General features: G+C 44.2%; 1 protein-coding gene across 2 annotated transcripts in view; it reads right to left on the reverse strand.

Moving 5' to 3' along the window:
- Positions 1-2,702: 2,702 nt before the first annotated feature.
- Positions 2,703-24,112, reverse strand: part of NCOA1 (nuclear receptor coactivator 1) — an 86,351-nt gene continuing 64,941 nt past the window's right edge. For both annotated transcript variants that reach the window (XM_041714960.2, XM_072926243.1), the window contains exons 18-21: positions 22,613-22,754; positions 20,757-20,955; positions 18,295-18,384; positions 2,703-12,421 (exon numbers count right to left, since the gene is read on the reverse strand). In XM_041714960.2, the coding sequence (XP_041570894.2) occupies positions 12,257-12,421; positions 18,295-18,384; positions 20,757-20,955; positions 22,613-22,754 (596 nt within the window). In that variant the 3' untranslated portion in view covers positions 2,703-12,256. The remainder of the gene's footprint in view (positions 12,422-18,294; positions 18,385-20,756; positions 20,956-22,612; positions 22,755-24,112) is intronic.

A 24,112-nucleotide genomic window follows, 5' to 3' on the forward strand; every position in this document is an offset into this window, starting at 1 on the left:
GGGGGAGAATGAGGAAAAAGAGGGAAAATTAGGAGGAAATGGAGAAAAAAGGAAAATTGGGGGAAAAGGAGGAAAATTGGGGGGAAAAGGGGGAACATTGGAGAAAAATGATGAAAATTGGGGGCAAAGTGGAGAAAAAAGAGGAAAATTGGGGAGAAAAGGGAGGAAAATGGGGGAAATGTGTAAAAAAGGAGGAAAATTGGGGCAAAATGGAGAAAAAAGTGGAAAATTGGGGAAAAAGAGGAGGAAAATGGGGGGAAAATGAAGAAAATTTTGGGCAAAATGGGGGGAAAAGAAGAAAATTTGGGGCAAAAGGGGGAGAATTGGGGGAGAATGAGGAAAAAGAGGGGAAAAGAAGGAAAATTGGGAGGAAATGGAGAAAAAAGAGGAAAATTGGGGGAAAAGGAGGAAAATTGGGGGGAAAGGGGGGAACATTGGAGAAAAATGATGAAAATTGGGGGCTAAGTGGAGAAAAAAGAGGAAAATTGGGGAGAAAAGGGAGGAAAAGGGGGAAATGTGTAAAAAAGGAGGAAAATTGGGGCAAAATGGAGAAAAAAGTGGAACATTGAGGAATAAAAGGAGGAAAATTGGGGCAAAATGAAGAAAATTTCAAGCAAAATGGGGAGAAAAAGAGAAAAATTTGGGCCAAAAGGGGGAAAATTGGGGGAGAATGAGGAAAAACGGGAAAAGAAGGAAAATTGGGAGGAAATGGAGAAAAAACAGTAAAATTGGGGGGAAAGGTGGAAAACTGGGGGGAAAAGGGGGAACACTGGAGAAAAATGATGAAAATTGGGGGCAAAATGGAGAAAAAAGAGGAAAATTGGGGAGAAAATAAGGAAAATTGGTGAGAAAAGGGAGGAAATTGGGGGAAATGCGTAAAAAAGGAGGAAAATTGGGGCAAAATGGAGAGAAAAGTGGAAAATTGGGGGAAAAAAGGAGGAAAATGGGGGGAAATGGAGAAAAAAGAGGAAAACTGGGGGAAAAGGAGGAAAATTGGGGGGAAAAGGGGGAACATTGGAGAAAAATGATGAAAATTGGGGGCAAAGTGGAGAAAAAAGAGGAAAATTGGGGAGAAAAGGGAGGAAAACGGGGGAAATGTGTAAAAAAGGAGGAAAATTGGGGCAAAATGGAGAAAAAAGTGGAAAATTGGGGGAAAAAGGAGGAAAATGGGGGGGAAATGAAGAAAATTTTGGGCAAAATGGGGAGATAAAAAGGAAAATTTGAGGCAAAATGGGGAAAATTGGGGGAGAATGAGGAAAAAGAGGGGAAAAGAAGGAAAATTGGGAGGAAATGGAGAAAAAAGAGGAAAATTGGGGGGAAAGGAGGAAAATTTGGGGCAAAATGGAGAAAAAAGAGGAAAATTGGGTAAAAAATGAGGAAAATTTGGGACAAAACTGAGGACAAAAAGGAAAATTGGGGAAAATGAGGAAAATTTGGGTTAAAATGGGGGAAAATTGGAGAGAAAAAGGAGAAAAATTGGGGAAAATGAGGAAAATTGGGGCAAAATGGAGGAAAAGGAGGAAAATTTGGGGCAAAATGGGGAGAAAAGAGGAAAATTGAGGGAAAGGAGGAAAATTGGGGGAAATAAGGTGGAAAATTGGGGGAAATAAGGTGGAAAATTGGAGGGGAAATGAGGAAAATTTGGGGCAAAATGGAGAAAAAGGAGAAAAATTGTGCAGAAAAGGAGGAAAATTGGTGGAAAAAGGAGGAGAATTGGGTAAAAAGGAGGAAAATTTGGGGCAAAATTGAGAAAAAATAGGAAAATTGGAGAGAAAAAGGAAAATGTGGGAAAATGGGGGAAATTTGGGGCAAAATTTGGGGCAAAATGGAGAAAAAAGAGGAACATTGGGAGAAAAAGAGGAAAATATGGGTCAAAATGGAGGAAAAATAAAGATTGGGGAAAAAATGAGTAAAAATATGAGTAAAAGGGGCAAAAATTGAGAAAAAAATCAAGGAAAAGATGAAAAAATGAGAGGGAGGAAAAGAATAAAAAAGGAAAAGGGGGAAAAATGGGGGAAAAAAGTGGAAAATAGGGGGGAAATGAGGAAAAAATGAAAATAACCAACAAATTTTGGCTGAAAAATTCTGAATTTTCCCTTTTTTTGTTGATGTTTTTCCTCATTTTCCCCAAATTTTTAGGCTAGAAGAACCAAACCCTGAAATTCCTCGAAAATTCCACTTGAAAATTCAATTTTTCCATTTTTTTCCCAAATTCTTCCTCTGCCCACCCCAAATTCCCCCAAAATTTTGGTTGCAAATTCTGAATTTTCCCTTTTTCCATTCATTTTCCCCCCAAATTTTTTAGAATAAAAGAACCAAACCCTGAAATTCCTCGAAAATTCCTTTTAAAATCCACCTAAAAATTCAATTTTCCATTTATTTCCCAAAATTCTTCCCCTTCCCACCCCCAAATCCACCGAAATTTTGGTTTTAAATTCTGAATTTTCCCCTTTTTTTTTGCTGTTTTTCCTCATTTCCCCCCAAATTTTTTTAGAATAAAAGAACAAAACCCTGAAATTCCTCCAAAATTCCGCTTGAAAATAAAATTCTCATTTTTTTCCCCAAATTCTTCCCCTTCCCACCCCCAAATCCACCAAAATTTTGGTTTTAAATTCTGAATTTTCCCTTTTTTTTTCTATTTCTCCTCATTTTTCCCCCACCAAAAAAAAAATTTCAAAAAAAACTTTTTTCTGACAAACAACTCCATTATTATTCTTTTATTATTATTATTAATTAATAATTAATTCTTAATTATCATTTTTTAAATATTCCAAGCTACTCCAGCTGTTAAACACAATCCAAGCAGGAAAAAAAAAGAACAATTTTATTATTTTTTCTTTCATTTTTTTTCCCATTTTTTCCCTCAAAAAAACCCCCAAAATTTTATCTACAAGAGCCCCTCCCCCTCCCCTTTTTCCCTAAAAATTATTGCGAATTTTCCCTTTTTTTTTTTCATTTTTTTCTCTTTTTTTCTCATTTTTTCCCTCTTTTCTTGCACTGTACACGAGGTTTTCCCTCCGGGAAAACCCCCAAAAAACATGGAAAAAACGGGCAAAATATTCCTTTTTTTTTGCTTTTTTTTTGGGTGTTTTTTCCTCTTTTTTTTTGGAAAAAAAATGACAAATTCCAGCATTTTTTCGCTAGAAAAAGCTGATTGTACTCACGAGCCCGGGGAAGGGGAAATCGGGAATTTCGGGGGATGAAACAAAAAATCGGGATTTTCCTGCAGAATTCGGGATTTTTTGGGGATTTATTGGGTTTTTTTGGGGTTTTTGGTGTTTTTTTTGGGATTTTCTGGGGATTTTCCAGGGGTTTTCTGGGCGTTTTTTGGGGATTTTTGGGGGTTTTTGGGGGTTTTCTGGGGATTTTTGTGGATTTTTTTGGGGTTTTTTTGGGATTGGGTTTTTTTTGGGGGGGTTGGGGTTTTTTGGGGTTTTTGCCATTTTTGGGTTTTTTGGCAGGGTTTTTGTTGGGGTTTTTTTCCCATTTTTTGGGGATTTTTGGGTTTGTTTGGGGTTTTTCCCATTTTTTGGGTTTTTTGGCAGGGTTTTTTGGGGTTTTTTCCCATTTTTGGGTTTTTTCCCATTTTTTCCCATTTTTGGGTTTTTTTGGGGTTTTTTTGGCAGGGTTTCTTGGGGGTTTTGGGGATTTTTTTCCAATTTTGGGGTTTTTTGGTTTTTTTCCCATTTTTTGGGTTTTTTGGCAGGGTTTTTGGGGTTTTTTTTGTTTTTCCCATTTTTGGGGGATTTTTGGGGGGTTTTTGGGTTTTTTGGGGTTTTTTTGGGTTTTTTCCCATTTTTCCAATTTTTGGGGTTTTTTGGGGTTTTATTTGGGTTTTTTTTCCCATTTTTGGGGTTTTTTTGGGGTTTTCTGGCGGGGCTTTTTGGGTTTTTTCCCATTTTTGGGGTATTTTTGGGTTTTTTGGGGGGTTTGGGGTTTTTTTCCCAATTTTTGTGGGTTTTTTTTTTGGTTTTTGGGGTTTTTTTCGTGCCCAGTGTCAGATCCAGCCGAGACTGAACTTCCTCCTCCTTTTCCTTCTCCTTTTTCTCTTTTTTTTGGGAATTCTTGGAGTTGGGAATGGGAATTAAAAATTGGGATGGGCCTGGAGGAGTTGGTGGGGAAAATGGGAAAAAATGGGGAAAAATGGGAAAAATGGGGGGAGAAAGGGAAAAAAAGGGGGGGACAGAGGAAAAAAAGAGGGAAAAAGAGGGAAAATGGGGAAAGAAAAGAGGGGGAATGGGGGGAAAATGGGGGAAAATGGGGAAAAAATAGGAAAAAAAGGGGAAAATTGGGGGAAAGTGGGGGGAAAATGGGGGGAAAATAGAAAAAAAGGAAAAATGGGGGAAAGAGGGAAATGGGGAAAAAGGGGGAAAAGGGAAAAAATGGGGAAAAGGGAAAATGGGGAAAAAAGGAGGGGGAAATAGGAAAAAAATAGGAAAAAAAATGAAATTTGAGGGAAAGGGAAGAAAGGGGGGAAATGGGAAAAAAAGGGAGGGAAAAACGGGGGAAATAGAAAAAAAAGGAAAAATGGGGGAAATGGGGGAAAGGGAAAAAATACGGGGAATAAGGGAGGGAAAATGGGAAAAAATAGGAAAAAAATGGGAAAATTGGGGGAAAAGGGAAAATGGGGGGAAAAGGGAGGGAAAATGGGGAAAATAGGGAAAAAATAGGAAAAAAAGGAAAAGGGGTAATGGGGAAAATGGGGGAAAAAGGGAAAATGGGGAAAAAAGGGATGGAAAAATAGGGGGAAAGGGGAAAAACGGGGGGAAAAGGGAAAATGGGAGGAGAAATGGGGGAAAAATAGTAAAAAAAGGGAAAATTGGGGGGAAATGGGGAAAAAGGGAGAAAGTGGGGGGAAAGTGGGGGGAAAAAGGGAAAATGGGGAAAAAAGGGAGGGAAAAATGGGGGGGAAATAGGGGAAAAAAGGAAAAATGGGGGGAAAAGGGGGGAAAAGGGAAAATGGGGGGAAAATAGGAAAAAAGGGGAAAATTGGGGGAAAGGGAAATAAGGGGGGAAGGGAAAAATGGGGGGGAAATGGGGAAAAAAGGAGGGAAAAATAGGGGAAAAAATAGGAAAAAAAGGGGAAAATTGGGGGAAAAGGGGAAAAAGGGAATGGGGAAAAAAATGGAAAATGGGGAAAAAAGGGAGAGAAAAATGGGGTAAAACAGGAGGAAAATGGGAAAAGGAAAATGGGGGAAAAGGGAGGCAAAATGGGAGAAAAAAGGAGGAAAATGGGAAAAAAACCCGGGAAAAACTCCCCAAATTCCCAAAAGATGAGGGAAAACCCCGGTGCAAAACCCGATTCCCCTTTTTCCAAAATTCCCCCAAAAATCCCATTTTTTCCAAAATTCCCCCCCAAAAATCCCATTTTTTCCAAAATTCCCTCCCAAAACCGCCAATTTTTTCCAAAATCCCCTCCCAAAAATCCCGTTTTATCCAAAAATCCAGTTTTTTTCCTAAAAATCCCCTCCCAAAAATCCCATTTTTTTCCCAAAAAATCCCATTTTTTTCCTAAAAATCCCCTCCCCAAAATCCCATTTTTTTTCCCAAAAATCCCATTTTGTTTAAAAGCCCCCTCCCAAAAATCCCATTTTTTCCAAAAATCCCGTTTTTTTCCAAACATCTTCTCCTAAAAGTCCCATTTTTTCCAAAAGTCCCATTTTTTTCCCCAAAATCCCATTTTTTCCCCCAAAAATCCCATTTTCCCCCAAAAATCTCACTTTTCCCAAAAATCCAAGTTTTTCAGAAACCCCATTTTTCCCAAAAATCCTTTTTTTTCCAAAAACTCCCTCACAAAACCAGAATTTCTTCAAAAAATCCAATTTTTTTCCCAAAATCCCCTCCCAAACCCCCCATTTTCCCAAAAATCCTATTTTTTCCAAAAATCCCCTCCCAAAAATCCCGTTTCTTTCCCAAATCCCCTCCCAAAAATCCCATTTTTTCCCATAAATCCCATTTTTAAAAAAAATCCCCTCCCAAAAAATGCTATTTTTTCTAAAAATCCCATTTTTCCCAAAAATCCCATTTTTTTTCCCAAAAATCCCATTTTTTTTCCCAAAAATCCCCTCTGAAAAATCCCCTCCAAAAAATCCCATTTTTTTCCCAAAAAAATCCCATTTTTTTTCCAAAAAATCCAATTTTTTCCAAAAATCCCATTTTCCAAAAATCCCCTCCCAAAAATCCCATTTTTCCCAAAAAATCCCAGTTATTTTAAAAATCCCATTTTTTTTCCCAAAAATCCCATTTTTTTTCCAAAAAATACAATTTTTCCCAAAAATTCCCTCCAAAAAAATCCCTTTTTTTTTCCCAAAAATCTGTTTGTTTTTACAATCATCATCTCCGAAAAATCCCATTTTTCCCAAAAATCCCCTCCCAAAAATCCCACTTTTTCCTAAAATTCCCCTCCCAAAAATCCCGTTTTTTTACCCAAAAATCCCCTCCCAAAATCCCATTTTTTCCAAAAATCCCATTTTTTCTCTAAAATCCCATTTTTTTCCAAAAATCCACGTTTTCCAAAAATCTCATTTTTTTCCCCCAAAATCCGTTTTTTTCCCCCAAAAATCCCACTTTCCCAAATCGCCTCCCAAAAATCCCATTTTTTTCCTAAAACCCCATTTTTTTTCCTAAAATCCCATTTTTTTAAAAATCCCCTCCCAAAAAATGCTATTTTTTCCAAAAAGCCCATTTATCCCAGAAATCCCATTTTTCCCAAAAATCCCCTCCCAAAAATCCTTGTTTTCCCAAAAATCCCATTTTTTCCAAAAATCCCCTCCCAAAAATCCCATTATTTCCCAAATCCCCTCCCAAAAATCCCATTTTTTTCCTAAAATCCCATTTTTTCCAAAAATCCAATTTTTCCCAAAATCCCCTCTCAAAAATCCTATTTTTCCCCAAAAATCCCATTTTTTTCCTAAAAATCCCCTCCCAAAAAATCCCATGTTTTCCAAAAATCCCATCCAAAAAATCCCATTTTTCCCCAAAAAATCCCCCCCAAAAAAATACCATTTTTTTCCTAAAAAATCCCATTTTTTTCCTTAAAATCCCATTTTTTTCCCCAAAAATCCCCTCCCAGAAATCCCATTTTTCAAAAACACAATTTTTTCCCAAAATCTCATTTTTTCCTAAAAATCCCCTCCCAAAAATCCCATTTTTTTTCCCCAAAATCCCATTTTTTCCCAAAACCGAATTTCCGACTGATTTTCTCTCTCCGTTCCCATTCGGGATTTGGGATTTTTGGGTTATTTTTGGGATATTTGGGTTATTTTTGGGGTTTTTGGGGTTATCACTCGGTCAGCAGCTGCTGCAGAGGCTCCGGGCGGTGCCGCCGGCGGTGCCGGATTCGGGGTTTTGGCGCCGGGCGGTGCCGATGGACAAACCCCAAACACCCAATGGGTGAGTTTCTCATTTGGGATATTTGGGATATTTTGGGGGTTTTTGGGGTTATTTTTGGGGTTTTTGGGGTCACTCTGTCAGCAGCTGCTGCAGGAGGCTAAAAACCCCCTCCCAAAAATCCCATATTTTTTCCAAAAATCCCCTCCCAAAAATCCCATTTTTTCCAAAAATCTCCTCTCAAAAATACCATTTTTTTCCTACAAACCCTCTCTGAAAAATCCAATTTTTCCCAAAAATCCCCTTCAAAAATCCCATTTTTTTTCCCAAAAATCAGATTTTTTTTCTGAAAAATCCCTTTTTTTTCCTAAAATTCCCCTCCCAAAAATCCAATTTTTTTCCTAAAAATTCCGTCCCAAAAATCCCGTTTTTTTTCCAAAAATCCCCTCCCAAAAACCCCATTTTTCCCCCAAAAATCCCATTTTTTCCCAAAAACTGAATTCCGACTGATTTTCTCTCCATTCCCATTTGGCATTTTTGGGATTTTTGGGATATTTGGGGTTCAGGATTTGGGATTTAGGGTCACTCAGTGAGGAGCTGCTGCAGGAGGCTCCGTGCCGGTGCCGGCGGTTGTGCCGGATTCGGGGTTTTGGCGCCGGGCGGTGCCGATGGACAAACCCCAAACACCCAATGGGGTGAGTGTCTCATTTGGGATATTTGGGATATTTTTGGGGTTATTTTTGGGTTATTTTTGGGGTTTTTGGGGTCACTCGGTCAGCAGCTGCTGCAGGAGGCTAAAAACCCCCTCCCAAAAATCCCATTTTTTCCTAAAAATCCCCTCCCACAAATCCCATTTTTTCCAAAAATTCCCCTCCCAAAAATCCCGTTTTTTTACCCAAAAATCCCCTCCCAAAAATCCCATTTTTTCCCTAAAAATCCCCTCCCATAAATCCAATTTTTTCCAAAAATCCTGTTTTTCCCCAAAATCCCATTTTTTTCCTAAAAATCTCCTCCCAAAAATCCTATTTTTTCCTAAAATTCTTGTCCCAAAAAATCCCAATTTTTTTCCCATTAAAATTCCAATTTTTTTCCCAAAAATCTCATTTTTCCCAAAAATCCCCTCCCAAAAATCCCATTTTTTCCTAAAATCCCTCCCAATAATCCCCTTTTTTTCCTAAATCCCCTCTCAAAAATTCTTTTTTTTTCCTAAAATCCCCTCACAAAAATCCTAATTTTTTTGCAAGAAATCCAATTTTTTCCAAAAATCCCATTTTCCCCCAAAATCCCACTTTTCCAAAAATCCCCTCCCAAAAATCCCATTTTTTCCCCAAAATCACATTTTTTTCCTAAAATTCCCCTCCCAAAAAATTCCATTGTTTTTCCTCAAATCCCGTGTTTTCCAAAAATCCCCTTGAAAAAATCCAATTTTTCCCCAAAAAATCCCCTCCCAAAAATCCCATTTTTTCCTAAAAAATCCCATTTTTTCCCAAAAATGCCATTTTTTTTCCCCAAAAACTCCCGTCCCAAAAATCCCCTCCCAAAAATCCCATTTTTTTTCCATGCAAAATCACATTTTTTCCCCCAATAATCCCATTTTTTCCCCAAAAAAATCCCATTTTTTTCCCCAAAATCCCATTTTTTCCCCCAAAAAACGAATTCCGACTGATTTTCTCTCCGTTCCCATTTGGGATATTTGGGGTTATTTTGGGGTTATTTTTGGGGTTATTTTTGGGGTCATCACTCGGTGAGGAGCTGCTGCAGGAGGCTCCGCGCCGGTGCCGGTTGTGCCGGATTCGGGGTTTTGGCGCCGGGCGGTGCCGATGGACACACCCCAAACACCCAATGGGGTCAGTTTCTCTCCCTTCCCATCCGGGATTTTTGGGTTATTTTTGGGATTTTTGGGGTCACTCTGTCAGCAGCTGCTGCCGGAGGCTAAAAACCCCCTCCCAAAAATCCCATTTTTTCCTAAAAATCCCCTCCCAAAAATCCCATTTTTTCCTAAAATTCCCCTCCCAAAAATCCCGTTTTTTCCAGAATTCCCCTCCCAAAAAATCCAATTTTTTTCCCCAAAAATCCCATTTCTTTTCCCTAAAATCCCATTTTTTTCCCAAAAATCCCATTTTTCCCTAAAATTCCCCTCCCCAAAAAATCCCTTTTTTTTCATCCAAAAATCCCATTTTTTACCCGAAAAATCCCATTTTTTCCAGAAATCCCCTGCCAAAAATCCCATTTTTTCCCAAAATCCCATTTTTTAAAAATCCCCTCCCAAAAAATGCTATTTTTTCCAAAAATCCCATTTTTCCCAAAAATCCCCTCCCAAAAATCCTTGTTTTCCCAAAAATCCCATTTTTTCCAAAAAAACCCTTCCAAAAATCCCATTTTTTTCCCCAAAAATCCCATTTTTTCCCAAAAACCGAATTCCGACTGATTTTCTCTCCATTCCCATTTGGCATTTTTGCGATTTTTGGGTTATTTTTGGGTTATTTTTGGGGTTTTTGGGGTCACTCAGTGAGGAGCTGCTGCAGAGGCTCCGGGCGGTGCCGGTTGTGCCGGATTCGGGGTTTTGGCGCCGGGCGGTGCCGATGGACAAACCCCAAACACCCAATGGGGTCAGTTTCTCATTTGGGATATTTGGGTTATTTTGGGGATATTTTTGGGGTTTTTGGGGTCACTCGGTGAGCAGCTGCTGCAGAGGCTCCGGGCGGTGCCGGTTGTGCCGAATTCGGGGTTTTGGCGCCGGGCGGTGCCGATGGACAAACCCCAAACACCCAATGGGGTCAGTTTCTCATTTGGGATATTCGGGATTTTTGGGTTATTTTTGGGGATATTTTTGGGGTTATTTTTGGGGTTTTTGGGGTCACTCTGTCAGGAGTTGCTGCAGGAGGCTCCGCGCCGGTGCCGGCGGTGCCGGATTCGGGGTTTTGGTGCCGGGCGGTGCCGATGGACACACCCCAAACACCCAATGGGGTCAGTTTCTCATTTGGGATATTTGGGATATTTTCAGGTTATTTTTGGGTTATTTTTGGGGTTTTTGGGGTCACTCTGTCAGGAGTTGCTGCAGAGGCTCCGGGCGGTGCCGGCGGTGCCGGATTCGGGGTTTTGGCGCCGGGCGGTGCCGATGGACAAACCCCAAACACCCAATGGGGTCAGTTTCTCTCCGTTCCCATTCGGGATTTTGGGGATATTTTTGGGGTTATTTTTGGGGTTTTTGGGATGATCACTCAGTCAGCAGCTGCTGCAGGAGGCTAAAAAACCCCTCCCAAAAATCCCATTTTTTCCAAAACTCCCCTCCCAAAAGTCACGTTTCTTTCCTAAAATTCCCCTCCCAAAAATTCCCTTTTTTTTCCCTAAAATCCCATTTTTTCCAAAAAATGCCATTTTTTCAAAAATTCCCCTCCCAAAAACTCCAATTTTTTTTCCAATAAAATTCCATTTTTTTTTCCCAGAAATCCCAATTTTTCCAAAATCCCCTCCAAAAAATCCCATTTTTTCCAAAAATACCCTCCCAAAAACATCCCTTTTTTTCCCCCAAAAATCCCATTTTTTTGTAAAATCCCATTTTTTCCCAAGAATCCAATTTTTTTCAAAAATCCCCTTCCAAAAATCCATTTTTTTCCAAAAAACCCTTCCAAAAATCCCATTTTTTCCTTGAAAAATCCAATTTTTTCCCCCAAAAACTGAATTCCGACTGATTTTGTCTCCGTTGCCATCCGGGATTTGGGATTTTTGGGTTATTTTTGGGGTTATTTTTGGGATTTTTGGGGTCACTCAGTGAGGAGCTGCTGCAGAGGCTCCGGGCGGTGCCGGCGGTGCCGGATTCGGGGTTTTGGCGCCGGGCGGTGCCGATGGACAAACCCCAAACACCCAATGGGGTGAGTTTCTCATTTGGGATATTTGGGATATTTGGGTTATTTTTGGGTTATTTTTGGGGTTTTTGGGGTCACTCGGTCAGCAGCTGCTGCAGGAGGCTAAAAACCCCTCCCAAAAATACCATTTTTTCCTAAAAAACCCCTCCCAAAAGTCCCATTTTTTCCTAAAAATGTCCTCCCAAAGATCTCATTTTTTCCTAAAAATCCCCTCCCCAAAATCCCATTTTTTCCTAAAATCCCCTCCCAAAAAATCCCATTTTTTCCAAAAATCCCCTTCTAAAAATCCCATTTTTTCCCAAAATACCCATTTTTTTCCAAAAATCCCCTCCCAAAAATCCCATTTTTGAAGAACACAATTTTTCCCAAAAATCCCCTCCCAAGAATCCCATTTTTTCAAAAACCCAATTTTTCCCAAAAATCCCATTTTTTCCAAAAATCCCCTTGCAAAAATCCCATTTTTTTCCTAAAATTCCCCTCCCCAAAAATCCCACTTTTTTTTCCCCAAAAATCCCATTTTTTTCCTAAAAATCCCCTCCCAAAAAATCCCATGTTTTCCAAAAATCCCATCCAAAAAATCCCCTTTTTTCCCCAAAAAATCCCCTCCCAAAAAAATCCCATTTTTTTCCTAAAAAATCCCAATTTTTTCCCAAAAATCCCATTTTTTTCCCAAAAATACATTTTTTCCCCAAAAATCCCATTTCTTTTCGTAAAATCCCATTTTTTCCCAAAAATCCAAATTTTTTCTAAAAATCCCCTCCAAAAAATCCCATTTTTTCCTCCAAAACCGAATTCCGACTGATTCTCTCTCCGTTCCCATTTAGGATATTTGGGATATTTGGGGTTTTTGGGATTTAGGATTTCAGGATTTGGGGGTTTTGGGGTCACTCGGTGAGCAGCTGCTGCAGAGGCTCCGGGCCGGTGCCGGTTGTGCCGGATTCGGGGTTTTGGCGCCGGGCGGTGCCGATGGACAAACCCCAAACACCCAATGGGGTGAGTTTCTCATTTGGGATATTTGGGATATTTGGGTTATTTTGGGGTTATTTTTGGGGTTTTTGGGGTCACTCAGTGAGCAGCTGCTGCAGGAGGCTCCGTGCCGGTGCCGGCGGTGCCGGATTCGGGGTTTTGGCGCCGGGCGGTGCCGGGGCCGGTGCCGGGGACAGGAACGGGTCCCCCAGCAGGTTCACCGTGCACTGAACGTCCGCAAACACCTGAACCTGCTGCACCTGTACGGGGAGAAAAATGGGTGAGAAATGGGGGAAATGGTTAAAATGGGGGAAAAATGGGGGAAATGGGGAAAAATGGGGAAAAAAGGGGTGAAAAAGGGGGAAAAATGGGGAAAAAAGGGGTGAAAAAAGGGGGAAAAAAGGGGAAAAAAGGGGAAAAAAAGCACAAAGAAATAGGAAAAAAACAAAAAAAAACAGGAGAAAAAACAAAAAGAAAACGAACAAAAAAGGAATAAAACAAAAAAAAACCAAAAAAAGAAAAAAACAAAAAATGGGGGAAATGGGTGAAAAATGGGGAGAAATGGGGAAAATGGGTGAGAAAGGGGAAAAATGGGGAAATGGGTGAAAAAGGGGAAAAATGGGGAGAAAAAGGGGAAAATGGGTGAAACAGGGGAAAATGGGGAATTGGGGGGAAAATGGGAAATGGGGGGAAAATGGGGAAAATCAGTGAAAAAGGGGAAAAAAGAGAAAAAAAGGGAAAAAAGCAAAGAAATAGGAAAAAAACACAAAAAAAAGGGAAAAAACAAAAAAAAAAAAAACGAAAAAAGGAAAAAAAACAAAAAAGGGGAAAAAAACAAAAAAATGGGAAAAAGGGGAGAATTGGTGAGAAAGGGGAAAATGGCAGAAAAAGGGGAAAATGGGTGAAAAAAATTGGGAAAATGGGGGAAAATGGGGAAAATGGGGGAAAAATGGGGGAAATGGGGTGAGAAATGGGGAAAAAGGGGGGAAATGGGAGAGAAATGGGGGAGAAATGGGGGAACAATGGGGGGAAAAAGGGAAAAAAAGGGAAAATAAGGCAAAGAAATAGGAAAAAAACACAAAAAAAAGGGGAAAAAACAAAAAAAAAACAAACAAAAAAGGAATAAAACAAAACAAAAAAAAGGGAATAACACAAAAAAAAAACCAAAAAAAAGGAGGAAAAAAGATAAAATGGAAAAAAAAAAGGGGGAAAAAAAAAAGGTGAAAAAATGGAAAATGGGGTAAAATGGGGGGGTAATGGAGGAAAAATGGGGAAAAACGGGAAAAAATGGGGGGAAATTGGGTGAAAAATGGGAGGAAATGGGTGAGAAAGGGGGAAATGGGGAAAAGGGGGGAAAATGGGGAAATGGGTGAGAAAGGGGAAAAAAAGGGAAAAAAAAGAAAAAACAGAAGCAAAGAAATATGAAAAAAAAAACAAAAAAGGGGGAAAAACAAAAAAAAAAAAAGGAACAAAATAAAATAAACCAAAAAAAGGAAAAAAAGGGAATAAAACAAAAAAAAAGAAGAAAAAACAAAATATATAAAAAGGAAAAAATAACCAAAAAAAGGAAAAAAAAAAAAACCAAAAAAGGAGGAAAAAATAAAAATAGGGGAAAATGGGGAGATGGGTGAGAAAGGGAAAAATGGGGAGAAAATGGGTGAAAATGGGGAAAAATGGGGAAATTGAGGAAAATGGGAAAATGGGTGAAAAATGGGGGAAAATGGGATGAAAAGGGGAAAAATGGGAAAAAAAGGGGAAAAAAAGGAAAAAATGGGAAAAAAGCCCAAAGAAATAGGAAAAAACCACAAAAAAAAAACAGGGGGAAAAACAAAACAAAAATGAACAAAAATGGAGTAAAACAAAACCAAAAAAAGGGAATAAAACAAAGAAAACAAAAAAAAACCAAAAAAAGGAAAAAAGATAAAATGGGGGAAAAAAAAGGGAAAACAAAAAAGGGGGAAAAACAAAAAATGGGGAAAATGGGGAGAATGGGTGAAAAAGGGGAAAATGGGGGAAAAAGGGGAAAAATGGGTGAGAAAAATTGGGAAAATGGGGGGAAATGGGGGAAAATGGGGGAAAAATGGGGGAGAAAAAGGGGAAAATGGGAAATGGGTGAGAAAGGGGTGGAAAATGGGGAAAATGGGAAATGGGTGAGAGAAAAAGGGGAAAAATGGTTAAATGGGGTGAAAAAGGGGAGAAAAGAAGATAAAAAGAAAAAAAAGCAAAGAAATAGGAAAACAAACAAAAAAAGGGGAAAAACAAATAGGGAAAAACAAAAAAAACGAACAAAAAATGAATAGAATAAAAAAAGAAAAAACAACAAAAAAAGGAATAAAACAAAAAAATAAATAAAGAAAAAACATAAAAAGGGGGAAAAAAGGAAAGAAATAGGAAAAAAAAACAAAAAAGGGGGTAAAACAAAAAAGGAAAAAAACAAAAAAAAGAATAAAAAAGGAATTAAAAAAAAAAGCAAAAAAAGGAAAAAAAAGAAAACAACAACAACAAAAAAAGGGAATGAAACAAAAAAAAGAAGAAAGAAAAATGATAAAAACAAAAAAAAAGCGCAAAGTAATAGGAAAAAAAACAAAAAAAGGGGGTAAAAAAAAGGAAAAAAACAAAAAAGGGAATAAAACAAAAAAAAGGAAAAAAATTAAAAGGAAAAACCGCAAAAAAAGGAAAAAAAAAACCAAAAAAGGAAATAAACCCAAAAAAAAAAGGAAAAAAAACACAAAAAAAAGGGAAAAAAACCAAAATAAAAAAAGGGCAAAAAAGACAAGAAAAAGAAGAAAAATCCAAATTTTGGGGGACATTTCTGGGGGGTTTGGGGACATCTCAGAGGGGTTGGGGACCCCAACCCCAAAGGTGACACCCATGGGTGCCCCAACAGTGCCACCCCAACCCCAACAGTGCCACCCATGGGTGCCACCCAACCCTGGTGTGACCTCAGTGACCTCAACCCAACGGTGCCACCCATGGGTGCCACCCAACATTGGTGTGACCTTGGTGACCCCAACACCAGTGGTGCCACCCATGGGTGCCACCCAACATTGATGTGACCTTGGTGACCCTAACCCCATGAGGTGACACCCATGGGTGCCACCCAAACCTGGTGTGACCTTGGTGACCTCAACGCCACAAGGTGACACCCATGGGTGCCACCCAACATTGGTGTGACCCTGGTGACCCCAATGGTGTCACCCATGGGTGCCACCCAACCCTGGTGTGACCCTGGTGACCCCAACCCCAACAGTGCCACCCATGGGTGCCACCAACATTGGTGTGACCTTGGTGACCCCAACCCCACGAGGTGACACCCATGGGTGCCACCCAACATTGGTGTGACCCTGGTGACCCCAACCCCAAGAGGTGCCACCCATGGGTGCCACCCAACCCTGGTGTGACTCTGATGACCCCAATGGTGACACCCATGGGTGCCACCCACCACTGGTGTGACCCTGGTGACCCCAACCCCAACAGTGACACCCATGGGTGCCACCCAACCCTGGTGTGACCTTGGTGACCCCAACCTCAAGAGGTGACACCCATTGGGTGACACCAACATTGGTGGCACCTTGAAGACCTCAACCCCAATGATGCCACCCATGGGTGCCACCCAAGCCTGGTGTGACCTCAGTGACCCCAACGGTGACACCCATGGGTGCCACCCAACATTGGTGTGACCTCAGTGACCCCAACCCCAACGGTGCCACCCATGGGTGCCACCTAACCCTGGTGTGACCTTGGTGACCCCAACCCCAACGGTGCCACCCATGGGTGCCACCCAACATTGGTGTGACCCTGGTGACCCCAACCCCAATGGTGACACCCATGGGTGCCACCCAACATTGGTGTGACCTTGGTGACCCCAACCCAATGAGGTGACACCCATGGGTGCCACCCAACCCTGTTGACACCCATGGGTGCCACCCAACATTGGTGTGACCTTGGTGACCTCAACCCCAACGGTGCCACCCATGGGTGCCACCCAACCCTGGTGTGACCCTGATGACCCCAATGGTGCCACCCATGGGTGCCACCCAACACTGGTGTGACCTTGGTGACCTTAACCCCAGGAGGTGACACCCATGGGTGCCACCCAACCCTGGTGTGACCTCAGTGACCCCAACGGTGCCACCCATGGGTGCCACCCACCATTGGTGTGACCTTGGTGACCCCAATGGTGTCACCCATGGGTGCCACCCAACATTGGTGTGACTCTGGTGACCCCAACCCCAATGGTGTCACCCATGGGTGCCACCCAACCCTGCTGTGACCTTGGTGACCCCAACGCCACAAGGTGACACCCATGGGTGCCACCCAACATTGGTGTGACCTCAGTGACCCCAACCCCAACGGTGACACCCATGGGTGCCACCCAACCCTGCTGTGACCTTGGTGACCCTGGTGACCCCAATGGTGCCACCCATGGGTGCCACCCAACATTGGTGTGACCTTGGTGACCCCAACCCCAACAGTGCCACCCATGGGTGCCACCCAACATTGGTGTGACCTTTGTGACCCCAACCCAACGGTGACACCCATGGGTGTCACCCAACATTGGTGTGACCTTGGTGACCCCAACCCCAACAGTGACACCCATGGGTGCCACCCAACATTGGTGTGACCCTGGTGACCCCAACCCCAACAGTGACACCCATGGGTGCCACCCAACATTGGTGTGACCCTGGTGACCCCAATGGTGCCACCCATGGGTGCCACCCAACCCTGCTGTGACCCTGATGACCCCACTGGTGTCACCCGTGGGTGTCACCCAACATTGGTGTGACCCTGGTGACCTCAACCCCAACAGTGACACCCATGGGTGCCACCAAACCCTGGTGTGACCTTGGTGACCTCAACCCCAACAGTGACACCCATGGGTGCCACCCAACCCTGGTGTGACCTCAGTGACCCCAACCCCACGAGGTGACACCCATGGGTGCCACCCAACCCTGCTGTGACCTTGGTGACCCCAACCCAATGATGCCACCCATGGGTGCCACCCAACCCTGGTGTGACCCTGATGACCCCAATGGTGCCACCCATGGGTGCCACCCAACCCTGGTGTGACCTCAGTGACCCCAACCCCATGAGGTGACACCCATGGGTGCCACCCAACATTGGTGTGACCTTGGTGACCCCAACCCCAACAGTGACACCCTTGGGTGCCACCCAACCCTGGTGTGACCTTGGTGACCCCAATGGTGCCACCCATGGGTGCCACCCAACATTGGTGTGACCCTGGTGACCCCAATGGTGTCACCCATGGGTGCCACCCAACATTGGTGTGACCCTGGTGACCCCAACCCAATGGTGACACCCATGGGTGCCACCCAACCCTGCTGACACCCATGGGTGCCTCCCAACATTGGTGTGACCTTGGTGACCCCAACCCCAATGGTGCCACCCATGGGTGCCACCCAACCCTGGTGTGACCTTGGTGACCCAACCCCAATGGTGCCACCCATGGGTGCCACCCAACCCTGGTGTGACCTTGGTGACCCAACCCCAATGGTGCCACCCATGGGTGCCACCCAACCCTGGTGTGACCTTGGTGACCCCAACCCCAATGGTGCCACCCATGGGTGCCACCCAACCCTGGTGTGACCTTGGTGACCCCAACCCCAATGGTGCCACCCATGGGTGCCACCCAAACCTGCTGTGACCTTGGTGACCCCAACCCCAATGGTGTCACCCATGGGTGCCACCCAACATTGGTGTGACCCTGGTGACCCCAACCCCAACGGTGTCACCCATGGGTGCCACCCAACCCTGGTGTGACCTTGGTGACCTCAATGGTGCCACCCATGGGTGCCACCCAACATTGGTGTGACCTTGGTGACCCCAACCCAATGGTGCCACCCATGGGTGCCACCCAACCCTGGTGTGACCCTGGTGACCTCAACCCCACGAGGTGACACCCATGGGTGCCACCCAACATTGCTGTGACCTTGGTGACTCCAATGGTGTCACCCATGGGTGCCACCCGACTCTGGTGTGACCTTGGTGACCCCAGCCCAGTGGTGCCACCCATGGGTGCCACCCAACCCTGCTGTGACCCTGATGACCCCAATGGTGTCACCCATTGGGTGCCACCCAACCCAGGTGCCACCCATGGGTGCCCCGCACTGACCTGGGCGCCGTCGGGGTCGGCCTTGAGCAGCTCCGGGGGGCCCAGGGGGGGACAGAAGAGCCCCGGGGAGCGAAGCGGCACCTCGGGGACCTGCGGGGACGGAATGGGGGATTTGGGATTTGGGATTTGGGGTGGAGATCCCACATTTGGTGGGATTTTGGGATTTGGGATCGGGATTTGGGATTGGAGATGGAATTTGGGATGGAGAGCCCAGGTTTGGTGGGATTTTGGGATTTGGGATCTCAGGTTTGATGGGATTTTTGGTGGGATTTGGGATTTTGGGATCCAATGTTCGATGGGATTTTGGGTTTTGGGATCTCCCGATTTTGGGATTTTTGGTGGGATTTAGGATCTCCCAGTTTTTGGGATTTTTGGTGGGATTTGAGATTTCAGGTTTGGTGGGATTTTGGATCACATAATTGATGGGATTTTGGGATTTGGGATCTCCCAATTCTTGGGATTTTTGGTGGGATTTTGGGATTTGGGATCCAATGTTTGGTGGGATTTTGGGATTTGGGATCTCCCAATTCTTGGGATTTTTGGTGGGATTTTGGGATTTGGGATCCAATGTTTGGTGGGATTTTGGGATTTGGGATCTCCTGATTTGTGGGATTTTTGTTGGGATTTGGGATCTAATGTTCAATGGGATTTTCGGATTTGGGATCCAATGTCTGATGGTGATTTGGGATTTGGGATTTCCCGATTTCTGGTGGGATTTTGGGATTTGGGATCCAATGTTCGATGGGATTTTGGGATTTTGGATCTCAGGTTTGGTGGGATTTTGGGATTTGGGATCTCCCAATCTTTGGGATTTTTTGTGGGATTTTGGGATTTGGGATTTCGCGATTTGTGGGATTTTTGGTGGGATTTTGGGATTTGGGATCTAATGTTTGATGGGATTTTGGGATTTGGGATCCAATGTTCGATGGGATTTGGGATTTGGGATCCAATCTTTGATGGGATTTTGGGATTTGGGATCTCAGGTTTGGTGGGATTTGGGATCTCACAATTCGTGGGATTTGGGATTTTGGATCTCCCAATTTTTAGGATTTTTGGTGGGATTGGGGATTTGGCATCTCAGGTTTGGTGGGATTTTGGGATTTGGGATCCAATGTTCGATGGGATTTGGGTTCCAACTTTGGTGGGATTTGGGATCTCACAATTGATGGGATTTTGGGATTTGGGTTCCAACTTTGGCAGGATTTTGGATCTCCCAATCGATGGGATTTTGGGATTCGGGATCTCCCAATTTTCAGGATTTTTGCTGAGATTTGGGATCTCCCAATCGATGGGATTTTGGGATTCAGGATCTCAGGTTTGGTGGGATTTGGGATCTCACAATTGATGGGATTTTGGGATTCAGGATCTCCTGATTTGTGGGATTTTTGGTGGGATTTGGGATTTCCCAGTTTTTGGGATTTTTGGTGAGATTTGGGTTCCAATGTTTGATGGGATTTGGGATCTGGGATCTCCCGATTTTTGGGATTTTTGGTGGGATTTGGGGATTTGGGATTCCAGGTTTGGTGGGATTTTGGGATTTGGGATCTCCTGATTTGTGGGATTTTTGGTGAGATTTGGGATTTAGGATCCCATGTTTAATGAGATTTTGGGATTTGGGGTCTCAGGTTTGGTGGGATTTTTGGTGGCATTTGGGATTTTGGGATTTGGGTTCCAAGTTTGGTGGGGTTTGGTATTTGGGATCTCCCGATTTTCAGGATTCTTGGTGGGATTTGGGATTTGGGATCTCCCAATTTGTGGGATTTTTGGTGGGATTTGGGATTTGGGATCCAATGTTTGATGGGATTTTGGGATTTGGGATCTCAGGTTTGGTGGGATTTGGGATCTCACAATTCGTGGGATTTGGGATTTTGGATCTCCAAATTTTTAGGATTTTTGGTGGGATTGGGGATTTGGCATCTCAGGTTTGGTGGGATTTTGGGATTTGGGATCCAATGTTTGATGGGATTTGGGTTCCAACTTTGGTGGGATTTGGGATCTCACAATTGATGGGATTTTGGGATTTGGGTTCCAACTTTGGCAGGATTTTGGATCTCACAATCGATGGGATTTTGGGATTCGGGATCTCCCGATTTTCAGGATCTTTGCTGGGATTTAGGATCCAATGTTCGATGGGATTTTGGGATTCAGGATCTCAGGTTTGGTGGGATTTGGGATCTCACAATTGATGTGATTTTGGGATTTGGGATTCCAGGTTTGATCTGATTTTGGGATTTGGGATCCAATGTTTGGTGGGATTTTGGGATTTGGGATCTCCCGATTTTTGGGATTTTTGGTGGGATTTTGGGATTTGGGATCCAATGTTTGATGGGATTTTGGGATTCGGGATCTCCCAATTTTCGGGATTTTTGCTGGGATTTGGGATCTCCCAATCGATGGGATTTTGGGATTTTTGGGATTTCTGCCGGGATTTGTGTTTCTCTCCCGTTCCCGCCGTTGCCGACCTGCTCGGAGCAGACGGATCCGATGCCGGCCATGACGGGATTGATGGGAACGCCGCCGGGAACGCCGCCGGGAACGCCGCCGGGAACGCCGCCGGGAACGCCGGATGCGCCGCCGGAGCCGCCGGGCCCGGCCATGGAGACGGTGATGCTCATGTTGTTGTACATCCCCGGCGCCGCCGCGCCCGCCGGCCCGAAAACGCTGCGGGAGCGGGAAAAACCCTCAAATCCCAAATTCCCGGAATTCCGGCCATCGCCGGGATCCACCCCCGCCCTCAACATTCCCAAAAAAACCCAACAAAACCCAAAAAAATCCTGGAATTCCCAACGGTTCTGGTGGGATCGTGGCGGTTCGGTTCCATCTCGGTCCCGTCCCAACGTTGGGATTTTCTTGGATGATCCCAAGGATTTTCTGGGAATTTTTTCGCAAATTCCTGCTCTTTTCCTAGGGAATTCCCTTTGTTCCGCGAGGATTTGGGATTTTGGGATCAAATTTTGGACAATCCCAAATGATAATCCCAAAGGACAATCCCAAAAAACAATCACCAGGGAAAAAACCCCAGTGGCCAATCCCAATGGACAATCCCACCAGCCAATCCCAATGGCCAATCCCAATGGCCAATCCCAATGGATAATCCCAACGGCCAATCCCAATGGATAATCCCAATGGCCAATCCCAATGGCCAATCCCAATGACCAATCCCAATGGCCAATCCCAATGGCCAATCCCAAAGGATAATCCCAATGGATAATTCCAATGGATAATTCCCATGGAAAACCCCAAAGGACAATCCCAAAGGACAATCCCAAAGGACAATCCCAATGGACAACCCCAACGCCCAATCCCATAGGATAATCCCACCGGCCAATCCCAATGGCCAACCCCAATGGCCAATCCCAACGGACAATCCCAATGCCAATCCCAACAGCCAATCCCAAAGGATAATCCCAATGGCCAATCCCAATGGATAATCCCAATGGCCAATCCCAATGGATAATCCCAATGGCCAATCCCAATGGATAATCCCAATGGCCAACCCCAATGGCCAATCCCAATGGATAATCCCAATGGCCAATCCCAATGGACAATCCCAACAGATAATCCCAAAGCACAATCCCAATGGACAATCCCAATGGACAATCCCAATGGCCAATCCCAAAGGACCGTCCCAATGGACAATCCCAACGGCCAATCCCAACGGCCAATCCCGATGACCAATCCCAACGGTCAATCCCAATGGCCAATCCCAAAGGCCAATCCCAATGGCCAATCCCAAAGGCCAATCCCAATGGCCAATCCCAAAGGACAATCCCAATGAATAATCCCAATGACCAATCCCAATGGATAATCCCAATGACCAATCCCAATGGCCAATCCCAATGGCCAATCCCAATGGACAAACCCAACGGCCAATCCCAACGGCCAATCCCCATGGAAAAAACCCCAATGGCCAATCCCAACGGCCAATCCCAATGGCCAATCCCAATGGCCAATCCCAATGGACAAACCCAACGGCCAATCCCAAAAAACAATCCCCATGGAAAAAACCCCAATGGCCAATCCCAAATGATAATCCCAATGGATAATTCCCATGGAAAACCCCATCTGCCAATCCCAACGGCCAATCCCAATGGCCAATCCCAATGGCCAATCCCAATGACCAATCCCAAAGGATAATCCCAACGGCCAATCCCAACGACCAATCCCGACGGCCAATCCCAACGGCCAATCCCAATGGACAATCCCAATGGACAATCCCAATGGACAATCCCAAATGATAATCCCAAAGGACAAATCCCGATGACCAATCCCACCATCCGCCCCCGCGCTGCCGTTCCCGGCGCCGTTCCCGCCTCACCCGTTATTCCCGACTCCGGCGGCGCTGGGCCAGCCCTTCATCTCCGGCGATTGGTACCCGGGCGGTGCCGGCGGCACCAGGGAGCCGCCGGGGCTGAGCGCCGGCGCGAATCCCGCCGGATCGGCCGCCGCCGCCGCCGCGCCTGCGGATCCGGCACCGCGTCACCGCCGCCGCATTCCCGATCCCGGTTTGTCCCGCCCCGCCCCATCCCGGGGATTTGGGGATGGGCTTGGAGCTCTTGGGTTGGGTGGGAGGGCAGGAATTCCCAAAATTCCAAAAAAATTCCCAAAATTCCAGCCCATTCTGGGATCCTGGCCTGCTCCAAAGGTTTCTGGAATGTTCCCAGGGATTTTTTGGGAATTGCCAATCCCAAATCCCTCCCGTTTTCCCAGCCTGGCATGGCATCCATCCCCATCCCAGCTGCTCCCCAGCAAGGAATTTTGGGAATTTTTTGGGAAGTTTTTGGGAATTTTCTGGGAATTTTTTGGGAATTTTTGGGAATTTTCTGGGAATTTTTTGGGAATTTTCTGGGAATTTTTGGGGAATTTTTGGGGAATTTTTTGGGAATTTTTGGGAATTTTCTGGGAATTTTTTGGGGGAATTTTTGGGGAATTTTTTGGGAATTTTTTGGGAATTTTTTGGGAATTTTTTGGGAATTCAGGACTCCAGGAAGGGCTTCCCTGCCCTTTTCCACCCCAGAATTCCGATGGATCCCGAGTGTCCCTGGATCCCGGAATCCCGGGATGGTTTTTGTGGGATCCTCGGAGCTCCAATCCCAACCTTTCCTTGGACATTCCCAGGGATTCTCCGGGAATTCTTTTCCTGGGAATTCCCAAAATTCCTCTCCCAAATCTCCTCCTCCATTCCCACTTTTCCCACCCCTCCCCCTCCCAATCCTTCAGGAATTTCTCTCCCATTCCCTCCCGGCTGCTGAATATCCCAAATATCCCAAAAATTCCAAATGTCTCCAATATCCCGAATGTCCTGATTATCCCGAATATCCCAAATGTCCCAAATGTCCCAAATATCCCGAATATCCTGAATGTCCCAAACACCCCAGATATCCCAAATACCCCGATTATCCCAAATATTCCGAATATTCCAAATGTCCCAAATGCCCCAAATGTCCCAAAAACCCCGAATGTCCCCAATATTCCAAATATCCTGATTATCCCAAATATATCCCAAATACCCCAAATATCCCGAACGTCCTGAATATCCCAAATACCCCAAACACCCCAAATATCCCAAGCATCCCAAATATTCCAAATATCCTGAACGTCCTGAATATCCCAACTACCCCAAATATCCCAAACACACCAAATATCCCAAACACCCCAAATATCCCAAATACCTCAAACTCCCCAAAATATCCCAAATCTCCCAAATGTCCCAAACACCTCAAATATCCCAAATATCCAAAACACCCCAAACACCCAAAATGTCTCAAATATCCAAAACACCCCAAATATCCCAAATGTCTCAAATGTCTCAAATATC

The sequence above is a fragment of the Taeniopygia guttata genome, chromosome 3, assembly GCF_048771995.1.
Source record: "Taeniopygia guttata chromosome 3, bTaeGut7.mat, whole genome shotgun sequence".
Lineage (NCBI taxonomy): Eukaryota > Metazoa > Chordata > Aves > Passeriformes > Estrildidae > Taeniopygia > Taeniopygia guttata.